Source organism: Chelonia mydas, chromosome 4, assembly GCF_015237465.2.
Source record: "Chelonia mydas isolate rCheMyd1 chromosome 4, rCheMyd1.pri.v2, whole genome shotgun sequence".
In the NCBI taxonomy this organism is placed as follows: Eukaryota; Metazoa; Chordata; order Testudines; family Cheloniidae; genus Chelonia; species Chelonia mydas.
In genome coordinates this window covers 88,821,921-88,849,887 of record NC_057852.1, presented here as the reverse complement: position 1 = coordinate 88,849,887, position 27,967 = coordinate 88,821,921, and the positions used below count along the sequence as shown (strand labels likewise).

The following is a 27,967-nucleotide window of genomic DNA, read 5'->3' as shown; positions in this document are numbered from 1 at the left end:
GCCGGCAGGCAGGAGGCACTGGGGGGAGGGGGAGGTTCTGGTAGGGGGCACCCAGCATTTTTTTCACGTGGGTGCTCCAGCCCTGGAGCATCCATGGAGTCAGCGCCTATGCCCTGAGCGACATACGTTTTGCCAGCATAAGTGGTAGTGTGCACAGTGCTTTGTCGGTGGGAGACCTTCTCCCACCAATATAGCTACTGCTGCTCGTTGAAGTGGTTTTACTATGTTGACGGGAGAGGTCCCTCCCGTTGGCATAGAGCAGCCACACAAGCAATCTTACAGCAGCACAGCTGCATCGGTATAGCTGTGCCGCTGTAAGCTTTCTATTGTAGACATGGCCCTAGATTCAGAACCAGAACAACCAGGAATAGTTCAGTGTTTCCTTTATACAGTTTGGGCCTTTGATCTTGGCCAAATGTAACAGGTGATCAGCAGACAATTACTTACTCCTCACAGTGCAGCTCCAAAAGGCTGGGTGTTTTCCTAACTGGAGGTGAGGAATTTGCATTAACCTCTCCCTAGTCATTTCCCAGAGTGATGTTGCACTCTATATGATTTTATGAAAATATGCTAATGAGTTTGAATATAACGTAACTGGAATATGCTTCATGCAAAAGGTCTCTCGTAAGGTATCATTACAAAGCTTATAATTACTGAGTGTGGTCATTCTATTTGTATAAATGTATCACACTCGTATCTGAAACTAGAAATATGAAACTCTGAGGTCCTATTGTAGTTATGCAAAGTGTGGGCCGTTAATAGTGGTTTGGAATCTTGATGGCTCCCATCAACCAGGACAATTGATTGTGGATGTCTCTGTTTGCTTGCAGGCCTTCCTTTGAGTCAGGCTGGGAGGAATGAAGGCTTGGGGTCTCACAGGACATATGACCATGTCACCTGGTACTGAAATCCATCTTAAACTTGGTGCTTTTCCATTTAGAAGGAGGGATGGGGACCCAGAGAGACAAAAGATTCCCTTCTTGTGCCAAAGCAATATAAGGGGGTGGAACAGAACAAAGGGGGCTGCAGTCACGAGAAATCCTCTAGCTACCATCTGAGCTGGAACAAAGACTGAACCAGGGGAAAGAATTGTGCCCAGACTAGGAAGGCATCCAGTCTGTGATAGAAGCTTATTGAAACATCTCTGAGGGTGAGATTTTGTCTGAATTGTTTTCTTACTGTATTAGGCATAGACTTGCGTGTTTTATTTTATTTTGTTTGGTGATTTATTTTGTTCTGTCTGTTATTACTTGGAACCACTTAAATCCTACTTTTTGTATTTAATAAAATCACTTTTTATTTATTAATTAACCCAGAGTATGTATTAATACCTGGGCGGGGGCTACAAACAGCTGTGCATATCTCTCTATCAGTGTTACAGAGGGCGGACAATTTACAAGCTTATCCTGTATAAGCTTTATACAGGGTAAAACGGATTTATTTGGGGTTTGGACCCCATTGGGAGCTGGGCATCTGAGTGTTGGAGACCGGAACACTTCTTAAGCAGTTTTCAGTTAAGCCTGCAGCTTTTAGGGGATGTAGTTCAGAACTGGGTCTGTGTTTGCAGCAGGCTAGCGTGTCTGGCTCAAACAAGACAGGGCACCGAAGTCTCAAGATGCCAGGATAAATGGGCTTAGAGGTAGTCCCAGCACATCAGTTGGCAGTTCCCAGGGGGTCTTCTGTGATCCAGCCTGTCACACCCAGGAAATTCACTTTGCAGGTTTGTCCCAAAAGTCCCTTCTTGTCTGGCATGTTGTTCAGTATAGTCCTTTGATCATTCAGATGTCACATCACATCTCCCCCTAACATTACACAGCGATGTAAGCCTAAGGTTAATGGGACTCAAGCTAGCTGACCCATGTTAGGGAACCCTGGGCTTGAACATCTACACTGCATTTTAACTCTAGGTTAAGGATTTTCTGACCCATGTTTGAACCTTGGACTCTGGCATCCACACTGCTGTACTCAAACCCAAGTCAAAGTAACCCTATCCCAGAGTACCTAACATGATCTGCCCCCAGTGTCAACATTCTAGTGCTATGAATGTGTCGTACTGTGGGAACACAGTACTCTACTGCCCTCCCTGTTTCCTAATTGTGATGGTGCTACTGATGGGATTTAGGTGCCCATAAGGAGTACATGAGTACATACCCTGTATAATTAGCTTATTTGGTGACTATCTCAGAAGAATGACTACAATTTGACAAGACTTTGTACTGAACTACCATCTAATGTGAGAATTGGGCTCTCCACCTCTAGGGTGAGTCACATTGGCAGGAAAATACCCATGTGTACCTGTTCTGAGGATAATTAGGACATCAGTCTCCAGGGCTGTCAAACTATTAAAGTGGAACTTTACAATTCTTAATTTTTAAAATGGGATGCTTAATGAAGGTGTTTTTGTTCTTATTTGTTTTGGTTTGAAATTTGACATAAAATGTAAGCTTCAGAGGAAAAATACACAACCCCCCAGTGCGCAGTGAAGTGCATCCCCAGGGCTTGGGGTGTAGTGTGCTCCAGCACCTCCCGGGGATCCCTTATCTTTTTATAGAACCAAATGCTGGAGTCCTGGTTTCAGTCCTTGCCCAGATATAACTCTTATTTCCTTCAACAAGAATACTCGCATGAAAAGGCAAGCAGGATTCGATCATGTGTATTATCTTTATGGGGTTGAGAAACATCACCGATAGCTCACTCTCCTGGGCTAAAGAAAACCTTGCATTTTTCTAAATAGTATTCTTTCTTTACTTTTTGCCATCCAATATTCTTACTGCTTATTACTTGGCCAAAGTGCTTGGGGGCAGAGGCAGGGTTGGTTCAAATTTATCAAATAGAAATTTAGCATGGATAGAAAAAACTGGTGTTTTTATTCAAATAAAGTATTGAACCCACAGTGATCCAAGTGGGAATGGTAAAGTCATGTAACTGAGTCACTCAGCTCCACTTCCTAGTCCTCCTTTTATATGCTTCACAAGTGCCAAAATCCAGGCTCTGTGTGAACTATGGCAACTGTATTTTAAACCTAAAAATTAATCCAGCTCAGAGCAGGATTAGCTGCCACTGAAGCATCTGAATACTAACCAGATGTTGCTACCTAGCTGGCAAAATTCCATCATCTTTTTAATTCCTTTTTTCTCCATTAAGCTGGGTTCGTTTTTTGCTTCAGTCAAAGCAGTATGTCCTGTGGATCCCTTATCCCTGCCTCTGCTACACCTTGGGAAGCAAGGATAAGGAATCCCTGGGAGGCTGCAGAGAGGTTTGGGGGCTGGCTCCCTCTCACTGTCCTCACAGCGCGCAGAGACTGGGTGCCCCTGCACATGAAGCCCCAGGGAGGATGGGCGGAGGATGTGGGGAAAGAGCAGAGCGGGGACCAAGCAGGAGGTAGGGGGAACTGCAGGACTTCCCGCTCAGCACAGCAAGGGGAGGGATGACACCCAACATCCTGGGAGCCACCTTGCACCTGGCAACTTTGCTCCTTGTTCCAGGCAAGCTCTGCACAGCAGCAAAGAGGAGCTGGAGCTGATGCCACTGTAGTTGGAGCAGGAAGGGGGAGTACGCTCAGCCAGGCAGTAATGGTGCTTCCAGTTGCTGCCCTGGCTGCCTGCAGCGCTGCTTCTCTGGGAGCAGGAACTCTGGGATACTTCCGAAGGACTTCCAGAACCTCAGTTAAGCTGGGGCTGTCTGCACACAGAAAAGCAATAGGGCTTGGACCCTAGGTCCAGCTTAATGCGAGCTCAGACTCTGCAGCCCTGCAGGGACCTGAGACCCTTGGTTCGAGACATAGGTTAGCACAATTAGTGTGTGGACACACGAGGTCAGGCTTGAGCCTGGGCTTTCATTGCTGTGTAGTAGAGGACACTAGATCCTGCAGGACCTGCTGCCGTAATAGCAGGAGCAGGTAAAATGTACTTTGTTGCAGGCAGAATTGGATGGGCAAAAAAAACAGACTATGGTAACTTGTTAAATATATATATATTTATATTCACCAATTGTTGTTTTTATGGCTGTCAAGCAATTAAAAAAATTAATCACATGTTTAATCATACTGTTAAACAATAATTGAATACCATTTATTTAAATATTTTTGGATGTTTGCTACATTTCCAAATATTGATTTAAATTACAACGCAGGATACAAAGTGTACAGTACTCACTTTATATTTATTTTTGATTACAACTATTTGTACTGTAAAAAACACCAAAAGAAATAGTATTTTTCAGTTCACCTCATACAAGTGCTGTGGCTCAATCTCTTTATCATGAAAGTTGAATTTACAAATGTAGCATTATGTACAAAAAAACTGCATTCAAAAATAAAACAATGTAAAATTTTAGAGTCTGCAAGTTCACTCACTTCTTGTTCAGCCAATCGCTCAGACAAACAAATTTGTTAACATTTGCAGTAGATAATGCTGCCCACTTCTTCTTTACAATTTCACCTGAAAGTGAGAACAGGCATTCTCATGGCACTATTGTAGCCAGCATTGCAAGATATTTACATGCCAGATGCGCTAAAGATTCATATGTCCCTTCATGCTTCAATCACCATGCCAGGGGACATGCATCCACGCTGATGACAGGTTCTGCTCGATAACAATCCAAAGTAGTACAGACCAACGCATGTTCATTTTCATTATCTGAGTCAGATGCCACCAGAAGAAGGTTGATTTTCTTTTTTGGTGGTTCGGGTTTCCGCGTTGGAGTGTTGTTCTTTTAAGACTTCTGAAAGCATTCTCCACACTTCGTCCCTCTCATATTTTGGAAGGCACTTCAGATTCTTAAACCTTGGATCGAGTGCTGTAGCTGTCTTCAGAAATCTCACATTGGTACCTTCTTTGCGTTTTGTGAAATCTTCAGTGAAAGTGCTCTTAAAATGAGCAACATGCTGGGTCATCATCCAAGACTGCTATAACATGAAATATATGGCAGAATTCGGGTAACAGAGAGCAGGGGACATACAATGTTCCCACAAGGAGTTCAGTTGCAAATTAAATTAATGCATTATTTTTTTAACGAGTTTCATTAGCATGGAAGCATGTCCTCTGGAATGGTGGTTGTAAGCAAACTTGTTTGTCTTAGCAATTGGCTGAGCAAGAAGTAGGACAGCATGGACTTGTAGGCTCTAAAGTTTTACATTGTTTTGTTTTTGAGTGCAGTTATGTAACAAATCTATATTTGTAATTTGCACTTTCACGACAAAGAGTTTGCACTATAGTACTTGTATGAGGTGAATTGAAAAATACTATTTCTTCTGTTTATCATTTTTTCAGTGCAAATATTTGTAATCTAAACTAATATACACTTTGATTTCAGTTACAACACAGAATACATTATATATGAAAATGTAAAAAAAAATCCAAAATATTTAATAAATTCCAGTCGGTAGTCTACTGTTTAACAGTGCTATTAAAACTGATTAATCATGATTAATTTTTTTTAGTTAATCGTGTGAGTTAACTGCAATTATTTGACAGCCATAGTTTTGTTTGTTTTAGTAGCATGGGGGAATCTGTCTCTTTTGTGGGATTTGCAGGATCTAAGTTTTTGCAGGTGGAGGTGGGATAAAAATGCAAGAAACAATACTGGAGTGAGTGGGAGTGGGTATTGCGGAGCAGGATGGATGTGGGTTTAAAAAAATAGTCCGTTGCAGGACTCTACTTTGTAGTCATCCCTCAGAGAGGTTGCATGCAATCCCAGCCCATAATAATACATAACCTTTTTTGTTAAGTATGATAGATCCCATAGATACTTATACTTAATTCAATAACATTTTCTCCAAGATGTTGCAGGAAATTGCCATATTTGTTCCACTGAAATGTACAGCAAAGCAGAAAGTGAGGGGGAGGAGGAGAGAATAAAATGTGGGCCAATATGTTGCATGTTGTGCAGCTTCTATTCATTTTTATTGTGTTAATGAAAATTTATCATATAAGTTTTAGATCTTGCTATTGAATGGGGGTTTAATTTGCCTTAACGTTTCTCTGTAAGGCAAAGCTGGCATTTTTAAACCCAGTCACTGAATTCTCTGCTAAAGCCACTAAATTTGGAATTGCATGTCAGTGAACTCTGTTTGCATTATTACATGATGGTCCAGAAAAGATATTACCCCAACTTCTGTCTTTAAGAAGAGCTCTGTGTAGCTCAAAAACTCATCTCCCTCACCAACAGAAGTTGTTCTAGTAAAAGATATTACCTCACCGACCTTGTCTCTCTAATATCCTGGGACAACCATAGCTACAACAACACTGCATACATTACATGATGACTATTGAGACTGTTTGAAAATATTACAAATAGAAATAACAGAATCTGAAAGTTGTTTAAAGTGTTTAAACATTTTCTCAGTAATGTTGTTACTAGCAGCTCTTGTGCTTGTAGCCACTGCTTAGTTGAGAGGCTGAGGGTTGGTGAAACAGTAACAAGTTCTACAGCTTGTGTTGTAGAAAGTATAGGCCACCAAACATATGGAGGGAAATTTCTTTTGTTGGACTTTATCGGGATCAGACTGCATATTTGGTTATTTAAAATTGGAATTAGACAAAATTAATGTGAATTTTATTAAGGATGTTGTCAAGAATGTACGACTTCTGTTCATGGGCAGTTCTCTGTGATGAAAAGGAGGAACATACCAATTCACAAGCTATTGAATATTTCACTTCAGATAACATATAATATCCTCTTTTACTTCAATTTCAAGTAATAAGCATTTGTGGATTTTTAGGTGGCAGGAAAAGAAACATTCCATTCAGGCGTCAACTCATGCAGATTGATCAACCTGTCCCTCCTTCAGGAATCAGCACTTATCCAATTCCTCAGCCAGATGACCCCTATGTTGCAGATCTTCTTCAAGTGGCTGATAACAGGTGACTTAAAGATTTTTTTCAAAATGTTGAAATGTTGGTAATATATATTTGCTGTTGTAACAATATTTTTCTCATCTCTCTTTAATTTTTGACATGATATAGCATTTCATGTCTCATTGCTAAGAAGTTTTGCAGCACCAATCACACATTCACTTGATTTGCTACTCTATAGCCCTTCTAGATTTTTTTGCCAAGAAGAACATCTAAGTGCGTGAAGATTCAGTCATTCATGTATTTCTGTGGTAATGACACCAGAGAAATCAAGTGATTTCTCTAGGAAAAGAAATACATATTCTTTAAGAACAGTCTATTTTTTACACTGAATATCATTTTTATTGACTGACAGTGCTCTCAATATGGCATAAAGATTACATTACGTCATTCTTAATTTCTGTGTATATCATAAGAATGGCAATATTGGATCAGAGCAATGGTCCAACTAGACCTGTCTTCCAACAGTGGCCAATGCCAGGTGTTTCAGAGGGAAAGAACAGAAAAGGTAATCATCAAATGATCCATCCCCTGTCTCCCTTTCCCAGCTTCTGGCAAACAGAGGCTAGGGATACCATTCCCGCCCATCCTGGCTAATAGCCATTGATGGACCTATCGTCCATGGATTTATTTAGTTCTTTTTTGAACCCTCTTATAGTCTTGGCCTTCACAACATCCTCTGGCAAGGAGTTCCACAGGTTGACTGTGTGTTGTGTGAAGAAATACTTGATTTTTGTTAGGTTTAAACCTGCTGCCTGTTAATTTACTTTGGTGACCTCTAGTTCTTGTGTTATGAGAAGGAGTAAATAACACTTCCTTATTTGCTTTCTCCGCACCAGTCATGATTTTATAGACCTCTATCTTATTCCTCCCCTCCCCCTCCCAGGTCTGCACGCAATATTCAAGATGTGGGCGTAGCATGGATTTATATAGAGGCAATATGATATTTTCTGTCTTATCTGATTAATGCTATAAATATATAACACACTAGCAATGGAGATTTAAGAATAGCTTATTGTCTTAAAGCATTTCTCTTCAGATTCTAATATGGTACCTTAAATGAATTTTAGTTCAAATACTGTGAATTGAAGCCAAGAGGGCAGTGTTTTGAGGAGAAGGTGTCTCATCTTAGGTGTTTCTCTCTATATATATTTTTTTTCTCCCCTTTTTCGGTTATGTATTAAGAATATTTGTTTGTCCTGGGAACTTGAACTTGTATGAGGCTCTAGTCATTTAAAACAAATTTTTCTCTGATATCTTCCTGGTTTTCTTTTATTAAAGCTCATCTACTTTTCATACTGAAGCCTCTGTACTTATATTATGCATGGCTGTAACTCTTCTGTTTAGTCCAATGTATCTCTTGCGGGGGCAAGGAGCAAATATTTATAGAAAACTGTTGAAACTCTATCTCACTAGAATATGTTTGGCTTCGTTTAGTAATTCAACACAATCTGAACATATGCACTATATTGTAAATGTATTTCAGAATTCATGAACTTCAGTTGGAAGTAGCTGAATTGCAAGAAAAGCTGGAGATATCTGAACGTGGGGTGAAAAATTATAGCAAACAGGTAGAATAAACACTTTAAGATTTTTTTGTTTTGTTTTGCTACAGTGACACTGGAATAGTCTGTGTATAATTTGTGTGTTTACATTACTGGAAAAGCATTAAGCTTCAAATATGGTCAGAGTGAGTTCCATAAATTAGTAATATTATTCTACCCCTATTCTATACTGTGTTGCTTTTATACTTCTGGATGAAATTGCTAATGCAAAGATGTTTTCTTAAAGATGTTTTCCTACTGCTTATGTTCTGTTTGGATCAATGATTCCATTAAATAACATATACTTAATGGGTTTTAAATTGAGGTTTTCATGTATGTATACAAGCACAAATCATTCCAGGATCACTTTGATGTACAAATACATCAAAGATAATTTTTTTGTTAAGTTTGGACTACATATATCTATTTGAAAATTATTTTTAAAAAAGTTTATCCTAACCAGATTCAAATATCTTTGCAGTTTCTTAGTCCATATGTGGTTTATTAGATTCCTGTTTTGGACTAAAGTACCAACTTTTAGACTTGCACTCTGCATATGTGGAGAGATAGGTAGGATATCTTTTTACATAAATAATATCGGCTTTTTAAACTTATGTAAATAAAAAAAGAAAGGTGATTATACTAAATGACAAAATATTGACTTCGTTTAAATTAATGGGGAACTGATGCTTTAAAAAAATCTCAGGAGCAGGGTATATGTACAGACTTAAAATTACTAATATTTTGAAACCAAATAGTTTAATAACATCTACTACTCTGAGTCTTGGTTATTAAGATTTTAGTTTTCTCATCCAAAAGTGGATTTCTTCTAAAACTGATGAATTCTTGATAATTTTTTAGGGTAAATTTTAATCTTTTCTTGGAGTTCTACCTTCACCATGTTTTCTCTGACAGTGAAAAAACATGTGGCCTTGTTCCTCCCCCACTAGCCTCGATTCCCCCCCTCTCTCTCTCTCCCTCCCCCACAAAGCCTCTTTTCAGAGAAAGCCTTGCGAATGTAAACCAGTTAAAATAGCTTGCTAGGGCTGATAGTTTGTCACTGATTCCCCTCCTCCACCCAAAAAAATTCTTGTGCTGTTTATAGCCCACCAAACAGCTACCCACAGCTGATCTTTGTGATTCATGAAACCCACAGCTATGCCTGCTTTAATTTTTAGTGGGGTGGGGAAGATCCCCAGATATTTTTGTAGCTCTGAAGGGACGGAAAGGTCTGTTGTTGATTGTGGTAGGGCTGCTGAAAGCTGCCTTTCAGCTGTCTGCTGCTAAGTCAACTCTTCTGTTGAAGAGTCAGTGTGACCTCAGGCCACAAGAAGTAGCTCATTAGTGTGAGATACTTAGATCTAGTCATTTGTGCTTGGGTCTGGGAGCAGGGGAAGTTCGTATTCCACAGTGACTTGCTCTCTGCCTCAGTTGCTCTGTTTGTAAAATGGAGGTAATAATCCTAACCTTCCCCACAATGGTAGTCATGTGATTATCACTAGTTTGAAAAGCACCACTTAAGTGCCATGTATAATATTAGAAAGGGAGCTGAGGGAGGACCTTGAGGAGACCGTGGATAGCATGGTAGAATATGTAGGACAGAGAATACTTGGGGTATAGAGAGGGTGGTAGAGACAGTGTAACTCAGGAAGAAATAAGGCAGTGGACAGCAAAATGGGAGCAAATGTGAAAAAGAGGAAGATAGAAAGATGTTGCCTTCCAAAGAGAGAATGATCAAAGACAGAAATGAGAACAAAATGGTGTGGAGATGGAAGTAAAGAACCAATAAGGAAAGGGAAGAAGCAAAAAAGCACTGATATTAAGTTAAATTAATTTTATGTATTGTGCTTCCCTGGAGACCGAAAATTTTTAGGGAAAATGATGGGATTTTGAGAGGTTAAGTTACATTAATATTGTTGACTAGTTGGGGTTTTCTAGTTAAATTGGAGAAAAGACAGAGAAAATCACCTAGTCTGTGTGTACCATTCTTTATGAACGAGAGCCCTAGCAGCCCCTGTCCCTATAATATATGGAGAATTGTCCCTTAATATATGGTTTTAATGCTCTCTGTGCACATTATCCATCGTTATCATCTGGTCTTCACTTCTATCACAGCGGAGAAGTTTGGTGTTAGCCTGAAAATTTGAAGAGAGGGATACAAAAGTCATTCTAATGGTCCTTCCCAAAATTCTAATGCCAGTCCTGTGCAGTAATGTGATGTGATTACTGCGGTGGGAGAGTAATAGCAAAATTGTTTCTCAGGCCCTCCCCAAAATGCAAGGGCTCTCATTGCATACAGTCATAAATGACAGAAACATCACACTGGAGTCTGACACTTTTTCTGATACTTTGTCCAATTTAACTTCCCTGATAACTCTGAATAACTCTTAAAGGAGTTTATCTCCAGCTGAAACCGAGGTATTTTCAGTCTGTGATGAAATGCTAGCAAAACTGTATCCAGCTTCTCCAGAGACCTTCTTTGTCTTTGATTTAAAGGTAGTGATAAAGGAATAGAAGTTTCAATCTACAGGTGATGGTTGCTTGTTCTTAGGAGATTCTTGTAGGCATGTGTTTTTAATTTGAATTTTCTTGTGGGTCACAAACAAATATCACCTGTAACAGTACTTAGTACTAAGGAGGTGATGGTGAGCTCCTTTCTCCCTTGTATTGAGAGCTCTAGCCTTAGGCCATAAACAAAGAAGGCAGGCCAAAGATCCAGGGACCGAAATATCCACTGCCTTTCCTACAACCACTTGCTTCACCTCCTGCCCAGACCATGATCCAGCCAACCCAGTCCCTTAATTGTCTTTCCTTTGGGCACGATGCAGCTTAAACAGATAAAATAACTCCCTTCCCTCAGGTGCAAAGGTACACCAATTCATGGCTGTTTCAAAAGGCATCTCCCTGAAAGCAGTCTTTTTTCCTATTGAGTATATTCCTGGATTTCTTGCTACTCCTTATAATCAGGTACTGCCCAGTGTTTTTGGTTGGTCTTGCATGAGTCCCAGCAGCTGATTTTCTTTTGCTATTCCTACCTTCCAGGCTAGTTGTCTGGAGAGTTAGAGATGTAGCTGTCTTTGTTCTGGATTTCTTGTACATCGCCTACCTGCATAGGGGCCTGACCAGGAATTCTGGTCTTTTTCCAGTCTTTAGATGAGTATTGCATCCAGTCACACCAACTGTGACCTTTTCATACTAGTGCACCAAATGTGAGAATGTCCCATGTCAAAGTCACATCTTCCCTTTGCCACAGCATTTTTCTTCCTTCCTAGTTTGCTTTTCAAAATATTCAAGACAAGGTCAGTAATTCAAATGATCTTACCCCTTTCTTTATTTTTTGGTCAGGTAAGATTGTATAAAATTCTTTGTTAGAATTTGAATTTAGTTTAGTTTAGGACAAAGTACTGGGCATCTTGAAATCTTTTCATATTGAAACTCTGTTCTTCTGTTATTCCAAGCTGAGATATCAGAGATTCTTCCCCAAATAGCTTTGGAAACATCAGTTTCCAATACCAGATTGGGTAAAAGGAAGGATGGAAAGAACAGTGTTAAGTCTGACTTTTACAAAGTAAAATCCTTTGATATTCTCTGGTTTTAAAATAATTTCTAAACTCTGATCTTAATGCATTTTCCTCTGAGACAAGCAAATCTGGGTATCTGTAAAACAAAATGGACAGTACCTACAGGAGCACCAGAAGTAAATGCATCAGTGACCTTAGCAAGCTTGCTCCTTTGCCTGAAGCATTGACTCGACCCCCTGATATAATCAAATTATAACCTCTTTTCTTCCCTAAGGAATGTGCAGGATATTAGAGGTGACAAAAATCCTTCATTATCCAAATAAGCATAATATTACTGCAATCTGTTTATGCCTGTTGTGTGGCTACAATGTTGATAACTTGCACTCATGCATAAAAACATTCCTCATTTGGTTAAAGCCAGTGGCTCTCAACCTTTCCAGACTATTGTACCCCGGCCCTTTCAGGAGTCTGATTTCTCTTGTGTACCCCAAGTTTCACCATACTTAAAAACTATTTGCTTACAAAATCAGCCATAGAAGTACAAAAGTGTCACAGCACACTACTACTGAAAAAATTGCTTACTTTCTCATTTTTCCATATAATTATAAAATAAATAGTTTGGAATATAAATTTTGTACTTACATTTCAGTGTATAGTACAGTATAAGCAAGTCATTGTCTGCCTGAAATTTTAGTTTTTACTGACTTTGCTAGTGCTTTTTATGTAGCTTGTTGTAAAAGTATGCAAATATTTAGATGAGTTGATGTACCCTGTGGAAGACCGCTGCATACCCCCAGAGATATGTGTACCCCTAGTTGAGAACTACTGGTTTAAGCAATGCTGCTTACAGTTGACTGATGTAGCACATTTGATGCAAAGTGTTGGTTAAGGGTACCCTTTGTACGCGTTAGCTGGCAGTATGGTAGTATGCCTGAGAAAGCACGTTGGCACATGAATAAGCCACATTATGGAATACCAATACTTAGATGTTTCACTTTTGAATCTGTTTAGTAAGGTTTTTTTACTTTTTTTTTTTTTAATGAGAATGTGCTTGTGGAAAACATTTGACATTGGGAATACACTTGAAAAACACTTTTTTGCCAATTTATACATGTCAATCATAATAACCATTAGTAACGAAGACATGATTGAACTCATGCTTTGGATTTTGAAAACATTTATATATTTTGCATTTTGAGTTCTTGAATTTCTGAGATCTGTGCCTTTGTTGTACTTTGCATATGTGATTTCTATTCCCTTTTTGTGCCTATTATTTACTCTTTTAAAGATATGTATTTGATCAGAATATTTTTTTCAAGCAACTTCTCAAATTTAATTTTTACCGCAGATTCATTTCTTTTCATTTTAAATGAACACAAACCACTCTCTAGTTTTTCTTGTACTGTTACCAAAAATAAATAAATAAATGGGGGAGTGGGATTATTGGTTTGGGCTGCAGATGGATAAGATGGTGGAGCGGGGAATATTCTTTTAAAATATTGAACATTTTCAATTTAAAAGTGATAAATATAATAAAGTAAGCAGTGGCATTTTCCCAGCCAGGTCACTGCCTTTAATGTTCTGGAGATTTTAAATTTTCAGATTTCCTCTTACAGTATATCATCCAGTTGTATATTTATTATTATTGTGACAAACAAATGGCTAGCAACTTTATATTCAATCTATTTAATGTATACAAAAATAGTAGAGGTTTTCCAAGACTGGCCAGGAGATAAATAAGCACTTAAAAGGAATAAATATTTTCTCCCTGAAGGTTGAACTGAGAGATAGAGAGATAGAACGTCTAGTACTAGCACTGGATGGTGGTCGCTCTCATGATGTTATATCTTTGGAATCCAGAAGTAAAAGTAACGAGAAGCTTATTGCCCATTTAAATTTGCAGGTAACACATTTATGCACATTAGTTTGTCAAGTTTAGAAATACTAGCAACCTATAAATTACTTGTAGCTCCTCTTTTTAAAAAGTATGTTTTATGTTAGAAACAAAATCAGCTTAAGATGCTTAATTTAAAATTGCATCATGTCTTTTGTTACCAGTTTATTTTTAAATGACTTAATGTTTGTTTAGAATAGTTTCAGTTTATAGCCCAAAGGTCTCGGTTTCTGACTAAAATATTTTGGTATGACATCTGTGTTTAGTAACTTTCATTTTGTTATGTTCAAACTGTAAAATTTCTGTATGATGTTTGGACTAATTTGAAAACAGTAAAGTTTTTGTTCGGTCCTTTATATTGTTTTCTGTGTGTGAGGGACTGAAACTGTACACTGAATAGAGAAGTTACTTACAGTTAACTCTGATTCTTCAACTACATTGTCTTTGTAGATACTACATTGTCTTTGGCATCATAGGGTCAGATAATCTGGAAAAGTGGTGCCTTTGAGCCATGCAAATGCCCCCTAAACGTTCACATGTTCATAGCATGTATAGCAGGAGTATTAATCTGCAAAGGCAATTCTAAGTAGGAAGTAGAAATAAGTATCTCAAGAAAAAATTTAAAATTAAACCTAGCAACTTTAAATAGTAACTGTTAAAGAATGCTGAAAAATTGAGATTCTGAAATTGAAAATAAATGTGTTTCTAAAGTAAAAAATTGCTTACATTGTTTAATTGAAGATCAAAATTAATGAAGTGAGTAATTTAGGCTGCAATCCTGCAGACACTCATGAAGGTGGGTAATTTTGCTCATGTGAGTTGTCTCATTGAAGTCAATTTTATAAACCCTTTGTACTTATTTTAAAAAATGGTACTGAGGGATAAAACAAAAACAGCAGTAGACCTCTTAAAAGGAAGCATTTATTTTGTCTTAACTTGCATTATTTCCCCTTATTCATAATGTAATAGCGCAGTGAGATAATATGGAGTGGAGATTGCAGCTCCTGCTTTATAGGACGACTCTAGCGAGGGAGCCCCCTAAGCCTGGGGAAATGAATGAGGGCATTTTTATGGGGATATACATATCCCCATTTAATCCCCTCCCCCCATTTCTGCTGTGTTCCCTGGTACTCCAGTTCCCCCATAACATAAAGGGAACCAATGGGTCATGCTTTGTTCCCCTTGTACTGCCAATCCCCTTTACTGCCCCCACCCCTCATTTCTCCTGTGGTCCACGGAACGCATTTCCCTAGCTACTAGCAATGCTTGTCTAAGGAGCCTCGGGGACGTATTAGAGGGAGCACTGCTGATAACTATGTATGTAATTAGCTTATATGGCCCCCATTACTGTAATATCTGAGCACCTCAGAACGTTTGTTTTAATTATTCTCTCAACACCCTCGTGGACAATAGAAGTATCATTATCCCAGTTTACAGATGTGGAACTGAGGCACAGAGAAACTAAGGGTATGTTTCAACTTTTGAGATGGGGGTGTGATTCCCAGCCTGAGGAGACGTACTCATGGTATCCTCATTGAGATAGCATGCTAAAAATGCTGTGGCAGCACGATGGGCTAGTCACCCTGAATATATGCCCATAGGAGACCCTACATACCTACTTTGGGAAGCTAGTCCTTCCCAGAGCTCATGTTGCCTTGGCTACGCTCTGTTTTTAGTATGCTAGCCTGATGAAGGCTAGCGCAAGTATGTCTCTTCAAGCTAGGAATCACACCCCTGTCTCCAAATGTAGATATACCTGAAGTGGTTTGCCCGAGGTCATGCACACAGGAAATCAAGGGCAGAGCAGTGAATCAAACCTGGGTCTCAAGAGTCCCAGGCTAATGCTCTGACCACTGGCCCATCCTTCCTCTCCAGGTAGGCAAATTCCTTCCCTAGGCTACAGGTGTCATGGGTGGCAGTTCAAGGAGGTCAGGAATGTGGGGGTAGTGATATCCCCTCAGTGCCTTTGGTGGGGGGAGAGGTATTGGGGTTGTCAAGGTACATAGTAGGAATGGGGAGAGGAGAGCAAGTGGGGACTTGTGAGGGACATAGATTCTCCATCCATTAATGCCGCCGAGGCTGTGGTGGGGGCGGAATATGTGGAGACATGGATGCTCACCCATTAATGTCCTTCAGAAATGGTGCGGGCTTGCAACCCCAATACTCCAGCTCCCTTAGCTTGGCTATACACTTCCCAGTTTTCTGATGTTTGTTTTTTATTACAATACTAAGGCCAGGTCTACACTACCACTTACTTCAGTATAACTTACGTGGCTCCGGGGTGTGAGTGACGTAAATTATACTGACCTAAGCACTGGTGTGAACAGTTCTATGTTGGCGGGAGAGTTTCTCCCACCAACATAGCTACCATCTCTCATGTAAGTGGATTTATTATGCTGACGGGAGAGCTCTCTCCTGTCACCATAGAGTATCTTCACCGGCTATGTAGCGCTTCTAGTGTAGACTAGCCCTAAGTTTCTTGTAAAGGTGATAGTGGGTCTTAATTCCACACTTCTTCGTTTCTCAGTATTTGGGTTCTGGGAATTAAATTCATGTTCTAGTAAGGCACAAGGAGCATAAGGCACAAGGCACTGTTGGGTGCCTACAACCTTAACTCCATGTTAATAATTTTTTTTATGTTAACTTCTATTATATTTTAAGAATAGGAAAAACTGCAATTTTTTACAAGGAGAGATGTAGTTTGTTTTTAATGTGTAAAGCAGGTACAGTGATTCAGAATTAGTGGAAGAGGTATTCTACTATCTTCTTTAATAATATTTGACATTTTTGTATTTAATATTACTGTTTTAATTATAAATACATCTTAGGTTGAATATCTTCAGCAAACAAATAGAGAGCTTGAGAATCGCATACAAGACCTTTTGGACACCAGACAAAATGTCACTAGTGAAGTGGTTCATTTAAGCAATAAAAATGAAGAACTATGCCAAGAACTGAGTGAGATAGACCATTTGGCACAGCAATTGGAAAGACACAAAGAAATTGTGCTTGAGACTGCAGATAAGGAAATTGGGGAAGCTAAGGTAAGCAAATACTGTAATTTGCTATGTTGTTATGGATCTGATCCAACTCCCATTCAAGTCTGAGGAGTTGGATCTGCATTTAAAGGATACAAGGATTATTTTCCTACCACAGATCAAAACACTATGAAATGTACTTAGAATGTTGTATAGAATTTCTCATTGAAAGGTGACTATCCTTACACCATGATTAAATATATATTTTTGTTACTATGGCATCACAAAGCTTTGTCTAGTACTATAAAATACCATAAAACTTTGTTTGGGTTCATCTCTTGGTGCTTTGTGTTTAAGGTTTAAGATTTTTTTTCTCTGTTCTATTTAGAATGAGCAGGAAAATGCACAAAATAGACCAGCAAGCATGCTAATGGAAATGGGTTTATTTCTCTTATTTTGTCACTTTACTATTTTAGGCAAGACAGTTATTTAAAGAGTAGTTAGCTTCTAGAAGGAAGAAGACTGTTTAAAAAAAAAAATTCTGAGACCAAGAACTCCCGGGACAAGATAGATCTTTGTAACAATGATGATTGGTTTTGGAGGGTTCTGGTCTGAGGAATCAAGCAATTAATCTCTATGTTCTAAGAGGCATATAAGTCTGTGTGCAGCAAATTTTAGACTTTTCCAGTACTTCTGTGCTTTATTCAATAAATAACATGGAAATCAAGCTCTCAATCAAGTAAGTGATGACTAGTAAATTCTTAGGTATTAAGTTCAGCTTATGTAGCATTTTACTGGGTATATGTACTTAGAATTTAGCAAAGTAGAAATCACTTTCTAAGTAAGGTGTATATGTCTCACAAAACTATGTTGTACACAATATCAAGGATATTTGATTTTAAAGGAATTATAATTTTGAATACTTATTTTTTATTAATATATGTTAACTTTGATTAATAGAAAGAGATTAAAAGAAAACATAGTGAAATACAGGATCTTGAAGAAACAATAACGAGATTTAAGTCAGTAAGTAAAACAACCTTTTCAAATTGAGGTTTCTTCAGGTAACTCCAATTAAGTTATGATTTCTTTTTTTTCTGTTTATCATATCTTGTATAGAATATTTTAACATGCATTCATCCTTATGAGATAAATTGTTAAATTTACAGGAATGAAAAGATCTGTTAGCTCTTTTAAAATAGAAAATGTGTATAGGCATGAATATTTTCTATAATATCTAAGAACTTAAATAAAATAGCTTAGAGAGTAGATTCCAAAGTTAAAAAGCTGAATGAGCCATCCTATCATTATGTTGTAAATTTGAATAAATGGAAGAAAAAAATTCTGTAGACAAACAGTTTGGTTAAGCATTGTAGTTTTCTTTTTGTATTTGTTTCTACACATTGTATTACAAAGGACATTTCTGTGTAGAGTACAATCTTTTCCTTGAATTTTCCTTGTTATAATTTCTCCTTGCCCAATGTCATAGTCCTTAGTTTGTACAGACGCTCCCCGGGTTACGCAATCGTTCCATTCCAGAACGCCTCGCGTAACTCAAATTTTGCATAAGTGGGAAACTTATACCTCACCGTTACGCCAAAAAACCCAAAAACCTCCTATTTCTAGCTTATGGAACTTTTTCCATAAGTGCGAATTTGCATAATTTGGGTCTTGCGTAACCTCGGGAGCATCTGTAATGGCATAATTATTTTCACCACACCCAAGCAGGACATCTCAGAGAATTTTTTTCATATAAAAACTGCTCAATCTCTTAATCAGGACTTCCAACGTTTTACCTAGCACTTGCTAGGTTGGAGACAAAGCTTAACAGCCCAGATGAAAAATACCTGCGTCCCCATGTCCTTTAAAGTCTGTCTCCTGTAGTTTAAAACAACACATCATGTAGTTTCAGAGTAGCAGCCGTGTTAGTCTGTATCCACAAAAAGAAAAGGAGTACTTGTGGCACCTTAGAGACTAACAAATTTATTTGAGCATAAGCTTTCGTGAACTCACGAAAGCTTATGCTCAAATAAATTTGTTAGTCTCTAAGGTGCCACAAGTACTCCTTTTCTTTTTACATCATGTAGTGGCGCTGTTTAAGTATTGTATGAAAATGTTAAAATCAACTTTATATAAAATATTTCTTTAAAAAGCATTCAATTAGTAGGATGAGCTAATAATAGAAAAAATATGCACGAAACAGTATTTGACCAGATATAGAACTGGTTGAATACAACAAAATATTGTCATACAAATTATTTAATGCCAATTAAATTAATCAAATATTTTATATTTATGAAATACTGTTTGATCAGACCTGCTTACTAAGATCTCTTGCTTTAGTTGTATCTTCTTTGCTTTGCAGGTTCCTCTCCACTTTTTATTTTTAAATCATTTTTCCCTCTTAATATAGTAGCAGAATGAAACTGATCTGGTTCTTCTTAGGGCTTGTCTACACTTACCAGGGGTTTGACATTCGTCTGTTGATGCATCGGCCGTCAACTTAGCTGGACCCACTAAATCGACCGCCGATTGCTCTCCCGTCAACTCCTGTACTCCACTTAAACGAGAAGTGCCAGGGGAGTTGACGGGAGAGCGTCTCTGGTTGACATTGCATAGTGTGGACCCTGCAGTAAGTAGATGTAAGTATGTCGACTTCAGCTATGTTATTCACATAGCTGAAGTTGCATAACTTCGATCGATCTCTCCCCATAGTGTAGACAAGGCCTTAGTTTCATTACTGACTGCAGGGTTCTGAATGCAGGATATAACATAATGCATTTTTTCTTTACACTTGATTATAGTAAAAAACTGGCACCAAAACAATACATATTCATTAACATTTAAAATTTTGTAGATGGGGTTGGTTAAACAGTAGCAAAATATGATCATAATTAGAAAGTTAATAAAATTTGAAATTGTTATTAAAATACTTTGCTTAATTTTTACTTAGTGGTACTTTTACGAACCTACAGTACTAACTTTTTCAGTACTTTTATGTCAGGAGTTATGTTCGTGTCGGAGAGAAAAAGAGAGGCTGGCTGATGAACTCTTTGGAAAAGCAGATGAAAAACAAAATTTTGAACTATTGTTAAACCAGCTTGAGCAAGAGAAACAAAGGCTTTCACAAAAAGTTGAAAACTTTGAAATTATAGGTAAATGTTTAAATATTGATACTCTTAAATATATCTTGTTTTTTAAAAATAATAAAATCTTAAATACATTTGTCTGTAAGTGTTAATAACACTAAATCAGGATCCTGTTATATTTGGAATAAAAATAATTGTATGAAGGCTTAAGGTTTTCCATCAAAATATTCCAGCACTGAAACTGTGCCTGCATGATATAATTTACTTACAGCTGCATTTTTTTCTGCATGAGGGGTGTATAGACTTCTATAGTGATTTTAGGCTTTATTTGTGCTAATCTTATTAACCGTGTAGATGGTACATGTCTGTCCTGAATAGTATACTCTAATTGTTAATGCAAAATAAATTGTTATGGAACTGCAGTATACTGATGGTGGCTATTGTTCTATTTATTTTATTTTTTGTGTGTGCATCTGTGTGTGTGATTTTGTTGCATACCTTTCTAGTTGTAATATATTAGAAATACTTCTAAAACTTTTAACTCGTATATAATAGGCAAATACATTTAACTCTAGTTTTGTCAATAATAAAATGTATTCTATCTTCATGATCATATTTTGTTGTAATATTTAGTAATTGTTGTTGTAACTTGAGTGTGCATTCCTTAAAATAGTCTCTTCTTCATACATACACTAGTTTTGTTATTTCTTGGTTGCTTTTCTCTGCAGAACGAGAACTTGTCTTAGAAGTAGAGAGAATGAGGTTAGAATATGGTATAGCTTTTGGAGACAAGTCACCTTCTCGACTAGATGCATTTGTGAAGACTTTAGAAGAAGACAGGGATTACTATAAAAGAGAGCTAGAATATCTTCAAAAGATGATAAAACGAAGAGCTAGCCCATGCCGTAGGTCTCCAGAAAAGGTAACACTCCCTTTATTAATGAATGGTGGAAACAGCAATGTAGATCTGTTGCTGGAAATATATCACTTCAATTCAAGAAGTGATAAAATATAATCTAAATATTAACTGCAGAAAATTATTTACCCTAATTGTCTTTTTAAATTATATTCGCAACATGAACAATAAGTAACTGTCAACCATTATAGTAATTTTCCCTCTGTTGATACTCATTCCTTCTTGTCAACTGTTGGGAATGGGGGACGTCCACCTTGATTGATTTGGCCTCGTTATCGCTACAAATAGTAGTTTTCCTTCTGTTGATATACACCCCTTCTTGTCAACTGTTGAGAATAGGCCACTTCCACCTTGATTGAATTGTCCTCATTCGCACTGACCCCCCACTTGGTAAGGCAACTCCCATCTTTTCATGTGCTGTAATATATATACTGTTTACTGTATTTTTCACTCTATGCATCTGATGAAGTGGGTTTTAGCCCACAAAAGCTTATGCCCAAATAAATTTGTTAGTCTCTAAGGTGCCACAAGGACTCCTTTTTATTTTTGCTGATACAGACTAACATAGCTACCACTCTGAAATAGTAGACTTGATTTCCTTCTTTTACTCTTGACATTTTTTAAGTCTTCCATTATTGCTCAATCTGTAGAAAAAGATTTTTATTTCAAATTAAAGAGGAAAGAAGCAAGAGAGATCTAAGGGTATGTCTATCTGGGTATCTAAGGTACCCTGACACATAGGTATGTCTATACAACAATTAAAAATCTACAGCTGGCCTGTGCCAGATGATTTGGGCTTGGGCTAAGGGGCTGTCTAATTGCAGTGTAGACTTTGGACTTGGACTGCAGCCCAAGCCCGAACGTCTACACCACAGTTAAACAGCCCTTTAGCCTGAGCCCCTTAGCCTGAGTCAGTTGTCTAATTTCTGTATAGACATACCCTACATGTTTCGTCAGGTTTTGGAAAAACTGTTCCTTGTTTGGTATTTACAGTAAAGCATAGAAACCGAATCAGGATTGGGACTCCATTTTGCTGACTTTTGCCTAGAAATATATATTTTACAGATGTTACTAATAATGTTATCTATTAAATATATATTTAGTATTTTCTGATTTACTTTGCAGAGTGAAAATGTGAAGTTGATCACGAGGGAAAGAGATGAACTACAATCTATGTTGGATAGATTTGAAAAACACATGATAGAAATTCAATCCAATGTCAAATTACTGACTGCGGAAAGAGACAAATTAAATGTCCTTTATGAACAAGTAAGAAATTAAGGGCATGATCTAGTTGCCATTAAATTCATTGACTAACACTTAATAGTACTGTTTATTTAAAAAAAAAAAAGCAGGGATTGAGGGATTTGGGGGCTCAACATGGTGGGATCCTAGGAGCATAGACCAACCAAGCTATAACTACTGTAGTAGGATTGCAAATTTAGAATTATTTGTTAATTGGGTAATTCCTGATTTTATTGCTTTGTAATAAATTGGTAACTTCAAAGAAATTCTAGTAGTGGCTACTGTGCCTTCCTGAATTCAGTTAGGGTATTTGCTGTGCAGATCTAATTTATATGTGAAGTCCTTAGATACTACAGTGATGAGTGTTGTAGAAAATCTTAAATTAGGTAGATAGGAGTTAAAATTGTAATCTGCTTTATTAGTGTCACAAGTTAATATGTAAACTAAGGCTATGTCTATACTTCTCTGTTGTTCGGACTACAGGGGTGTGAACAGCAGTGCACACCAAAGTTCTGTGCTGTAACTCCCCTGTGTAGGCGCCGTGGGAGCAAACTGAAAGGTTCCCAATCTTGTTAGCATCATAGTTCTCAAACAGGACTATGTTAACGTGAATTAGGAACCTTTTAGTTCGTGCCAGCCGAGTCCACATGAGGAAATTAGAACACAGCACTTTTGGTGTGCACTGCTGTTCATGCCCTGTATAGTCCAAACTGCAGGGCAGTGCAGACAAGCCTGAAGTCACCTAATATTTTAAATCCAGTTTTACAGCTTTAGCTGTTTTATAGAATCATACGACTGGAAGGGACCTCGAGAGGTCATCCAGTCCAGTTCCCTGCATTCATGGCAGGACTAAGTATTGTCTAGACCATTCCTGACAGGTATTTGTCTAACCTGCTCTTAAAAATCTCCAATGATGGAGATTCCACAACCTCTCTAGGCAATTTATTCCGGTGCTTAACCACCCTGACAGTTAGGAAGTTTTACCTAATGTCCAACCTAAACCTCCCTTGCTGCAATTTAAGCCTATTGCTTCTTGTCCTATCCTCAGAGGTTAAGAAGAGCAATTCTTCTCCCTCCTCCTTGTAACAACCTTTTATGTACTTTAAAACTGTTATCATGTCCCCTCTCAGTCTTCTCTTCTCCAGACTAAACAAACACAATTTTTTCAATCTTCCCTCATAGGTCAAGTCTAGACCTTTAATCATTTTTGTTTCTCTTTTCTGGACTTTCTCCAATTTGTCCACATCTTTCCTGAAATGTGGCGCCCATAACTGGACACAAAAATCCAGTTGAGGCCTAATCAGCGTGGAGTAGAGCGGAAGAATTACTTCTCATGTCTTGCTTACAACACTCCTGCTAATACATCCCAGAATGATGTTCGCTTTTTTTGCAACAGTGTTACACTGTTGACTCATATTTATGCTATGGTACTCTATGGGTTAGCATCCTCAAAAGAATGCTAACTTTAGAATCTTATGCCCTCAAATATATGACCTTTTAGGAAATTTTTGAAGCGACATATATTTTAGAACACTTTCAAATAATGCTTCTACAGTTACATATAGTATATTGTAACTTCTAATTCACAACTCTTTTCCTTCTGAAAAGTAATTAGTTAAGATGTACATACTGTACTTGGAATTTGGAAATAGAAAGGTTAGGAAGATAAGGGAGAGGTAGAATTCATGAGAAGGGGATGGGAGGATAGAAGCAGGAAAGGAAGGAGTAGGAAGTAATGAATGAGAATAGAAGGGGGGTTGGACATAAGGAAGAAGTAAGAAAGAGAAAAAGCATTAAGTGTATGTTGGGAAAATCAAGAATTCTTTGCCTTTGTACGACTTAAGGAGCATTTTCTGGATGTCTAGGAAACAACTAGAAAGAAATGCAGTATATCTAGTGTAATCAGAATGCTAAAAATCAGTTTGTCATTTTTCTTAACATTATATACAGTGTACTATTTTGAATGTATGACTACTACTAAGCAGTACTCTTTTAAAGTCTCAGGATGAATTAAATAGGTTAAGAAGAGAGGCAAAGCATACTTTAGTTTCTCAAAGTCATGTGGAAGAGGAAAGAGACATTGCATTAGCTGACTTCAGAAGAATGGTGGCAGAAAAAGAAAGTCTAAGGGAGAAACTAAAGGTGAGCATGTGTTAATATAAATAATGCCTTTTATGTTAATCTGAGAATATCTACTCTTATGAATTCTGAGAGGGACTTCTAATGTGTTGCTTATTTATGCAGTCATAATTATAACTAAGAGCATACAACTTCAGTTTTCTTCTCTACTGAACACCACCACTAGATCACTTGTATAGTCTGTGCAGGATTAATGAGCTTTCTGGAAATTCAACATTTTAAAATATTGCACTTGTAAAATGATCATCTTATACATCAAAGAATGCATTTATCAGGAGAAACTATGCATAGGATCAGTATGTATCTGTGCAATAAATTATGGATATAATGTTTCAATTACTCTTGCATGTTTCATTTTATTGGTGCAAAAAAGCATTAAACCTATGCTCAGTAACGTTGGGGTTTTTTTTTGTTTTTTTTGTTAAGCCTCAAGTTATTTTTAAGCACTGGACATGGAAATATAGCTACAAAAGCAGTGTCGCAGAAGGGGCTCTGTAAATACTAGATATTAAAAACTGCTCCACAGATATGTAAATAAAGTATATCCTTTCTGGTATTTTATTTGCTAGCTTGTGGCTAAACATTAGAGCCGATTTAATCATTTAGTGTCTAGTGTTTAGATTCACTGTCAACATTCTGAAGCTTTAGTTCATTATAATGTTTTGTTTACTTCAGTATGATATTCTTTGTGTGTTTTGCCTTGCAACCTGTCACTATGAACACCAAAAGTGAAATCTTGGCCCCATTGATGCCAATAGGAGTTTTACCATTGACTAAAATAGAACCAGGATTTCGCTTCTAAGTGGAAACATTTCTAACTTGATATTATACTTAGAGCTAAGGTTTTTTTTTTTTTTTTGAGTAGTTGTTCATATAAATTCCAATCTTGGTGCAAGACTGGAATCTTTAAAATGGCAGTGTCTGGGAGGTTGGCCTGTACTTTGCATGACCCTCCTGCTTCCCACAGCGGAAGAGACAAAGGATGGTACGACTACAACCCATGCTTGGTTCTTTCTTATCACCTGTTGCTGCAAGACAGAATCCTATGGTATCCTTGTTCCTTGCTTAGCAAGAAACCAGTTAGTCTGCAAAGTTTTCAATTTTTGTAGTTAAACTTTTTGATAGGTTTTCTTTGCCTCTTGGCTTTTTATTTATCTCAGATAAAGAGCAATGACCGGTAGAGCCCTGCAAATATGTGAATTTCTGTTTTATATCCACGGACCATGTTTGCGGATCGATGCGGATACAACTTTTTGTATCCGCACAGGGTTCTAACTACAGGAGCTCAAAGGCAGGGAAGCAGCTGTCTGTAGTTCATAGCCTGTGAGGCTGCTTCCCCACCTTCCAGCCCTATATTCCCTCTTTCCCTGTATACAGAGAATGGGGAGGTGGATAGATCAAGACAGGCAGGAAAATCCCCTATGCTCGTATCTGTAGTTTAAGCAGCCAAGCAATGTAGGAAACTTCTCCCAACTTCATTGTCATATCAGGTCAATTGGAGAGGGAGGCAGCTGCTTCTGCAAAGTAAGTCAGTCTGGCTTCCTGACTTTGCAGAAGCAGCTGTCTCCCTCTCCAACTGACCTGTTACGGCACAAATTAATCACTGGCTGGGCAACTGGAGAACACCCCTCTTCTGCTCCCCTAACCCTTGCACCTCCCTCCTGTGCCCGCCTGGGAAAACTGACCTGAGTCACAGAGTGCCTGCTGTCATTGCTCCTCTTTCCCTCCCCCCCCCCCCAACCCCCTAGGGGGCTGCAGAGGATCATCTGCCAAGCCAATAGGTGCCGGGGCTGAAATAAGGCATTGGTTGGCGGCCAGAGAGCATCTTCACACTCTCTCTCTCACTCACACACACTCACACACACACACGAATCATGGAGTGCCTGTTGTTGCTCCTCGCTCCCCCGCCCCACAGGCCCCTGGAGATAATGGAGAGACAGAAGCTGAATGCCAGAGCCATAGCTGAGGTTTGACGTCAGAAGTTGGAGGGAAGGGAGGCTGGAGCCAGAGTGGGTAGTAGGTGGAGTAGATATGGAAACAAGTCTGGAGTAGGGCCTGGAAGCAGGCTGGAGCAGGACAAGTGCAGCTGTGGGCATAGTACATGTTGAGAAACTGCAGATCTGCTCTGGGTGCCAGGCTTATGAGCAGGGTTACTAAACCAGCAGCCAGTCAGGTGATTTGGCTACTCTGTCAGTTCCAAGGCAGTGCAGCTAGACTCATTGGTTGCCTAGCAGTGAAGTTAGTCAGGGAGCAGGCCAGTGGTTGGTCTGACCCCTGACAGCACCGCCTTCATTCAGGGTCACTTCCCAGGAATGCTGGGGCTGTGTTTCTTTGGTTAGGCAGGAAGGCACACAGGAGGTCTGGGATCTGGACATGTTCCACAGGTTCTTGTCTGCTCCTCCAGGACTTATCCCTCCCAGTCAATCAGATATTGGAGTCTTCCGCAGACTCAGTGAGAGTCCAGAATCTGCTGGTTCACATGTTCCTGTTGGCCCTTCTCAATTATTGACAGAGGAGGAGGAGTGTAGCGCGGGCATAAATTCTGGATAAAGGTTTCAAGAGGGAGATGTAGAACATGGGGTGGATCTGAAGCGATTCTGGCAGCTGTAATCGAAAGATTACCTCGTTAAGTTGTTCTGTGTTCTCAAATGGCCACAAGTACTTGTGGTCCAGCTTCATGGATGGACGGATGTATTGCAGGTTTTGGGCAGTCAGTCAAACCCTATCCCCTTTCATGAGATTGGGGGTTGGCTGATGGTATCAGCTGGCTAATGGCATGGTGCTTGTACACTGTCTTAGCCTCTTTTAACTGGTGCCTGAATTCTTGATGTACTTGGTTAATGTGCACAGTAAGGTCAGCGATGGTTGTTAAAGGTAAGGCAAGGGGATTTCAGGGTGCTGCCAAAGGTGGAACCCATAATTTATTAAGTGGGGGTCTTCTGAGGTGCAGTATGGGTGGAGTTGAAGGTGAATTCAACATGGGGAACGAATGCCAACGAATGCCAGTATGGTCAGATACTATGCTTGTGGGCAACCCATGAAGGTGAAAGGTATTGTCTTCAAACAGATGGGCTATTTTGTGGGCAGTGGGGAGGCTGTGACACAGTATAAAATGCTCCATCTTTGTCAGGAGATCAACGACCACTAGAATCCTTGAGAGGGCGGATGTTCCATGATGAAGTCCATCAACACAATGGCCCAAGACTGAGGCGGAATGGAAAAGGGCTGAAGAGTAGTTTCACATGGGATTTTGGTCTGGGCACAGAGGTTACAGGACCAGATATAAGTTGCTGTTGAAGTGTGCAGGGCCAGCCACCAAAAACTCCTTGAGGGCTTGGGTGTTGAATTGACCAAAGTGACCTGCCAGAAGAGGATCATGACTGATTTGTAGAACTTGCAGCCTGGGTGAACCATTGGGTATGTAGATGTGCCCCTTATGATACAGAAAGGCAATCTGGGTGGTAGCATTGTCCAGGGCTTTGTAGATCTGAATTGTGAAGGGATCGTTAGGCAGCAGAGAACGCATGGAGGGTAGCAGATTATGGACAGTGGTACTCAAAATGAAATTTGACGGTTTGAGGATCATGGATGGAACCTGTTGGTCAAGTTCACAGTACTCCCCCTTCTGGGATAATACACCTTTCTTCGCATTCCTGGTTCTGTGACGGTAGGTCACCATGCCGTCAAACCAAATAAAGAAGAGGGACCAGTGGGCCTGTTACTGTTTTAAGTGCCAAGCCTTCTTCAGGAATTCCAGGTTCTTGTGATCAGTGAGGACTTGGATTGG

General features: G+C 38.8%; 1 protein-coding gene across 8 annotated transcripts in view; it reads left to right on the top strand.

Annotated features, from left to right (window-relative positions):
- The window catches only part of CEP135 (centrosomal protein 135), a 102,843-nt gene that overhangs the window by 24,890 nt on the left and 49,986 nt on the right, over positions 1 to 27,967 (top strand). For all 8 annotated transcript variants that reach the window (XR_006290785.1, XM_043546187.1, XM_043546190.1 and 5 more), the window contains 9 exons: positions 6,722 to 6,863; positions 8,341 to 8,425; positions 13,694 to 13,822; positions 16,642 to 16,857; positions 17,752 to 17,817; positions 19,796 to 19,946; positions 20,609 to 20,802; positions 21,922 to 22,065; positions 24,040 to 24,183. Coding sequence is in view for 7 of the 8 variants with exons in the window: in XM_043546187.1 (XP_043402122.1) it covers positions 6,722 to 6,863; positions 8,341 to 8,425; positions 13,694 to 13,822; positions 16,642 to 16,857; positions 17,752 to 17,817; positions 19,796 to 19,946; positions 20,609 to 20,802; positions 21,922 to 22,065; positions 24,040 to 24,183 (1,271 nt within the window). In the remaining variant the exon portion in view is untranslated. The remainder of the gene's footprint in view (positions 1 to 6,721; positions 6,864 to 8,340; positions 8,426 to 13,693; positions 13,823 to 16,641; positions 16,858 to 17,751; positions 17,818 to 19,795; positions 19,947 to 20,608; positions 20,803 to 21,921; positions 22,066 to 24,039; positions 24,184 to 27,967) is intronic.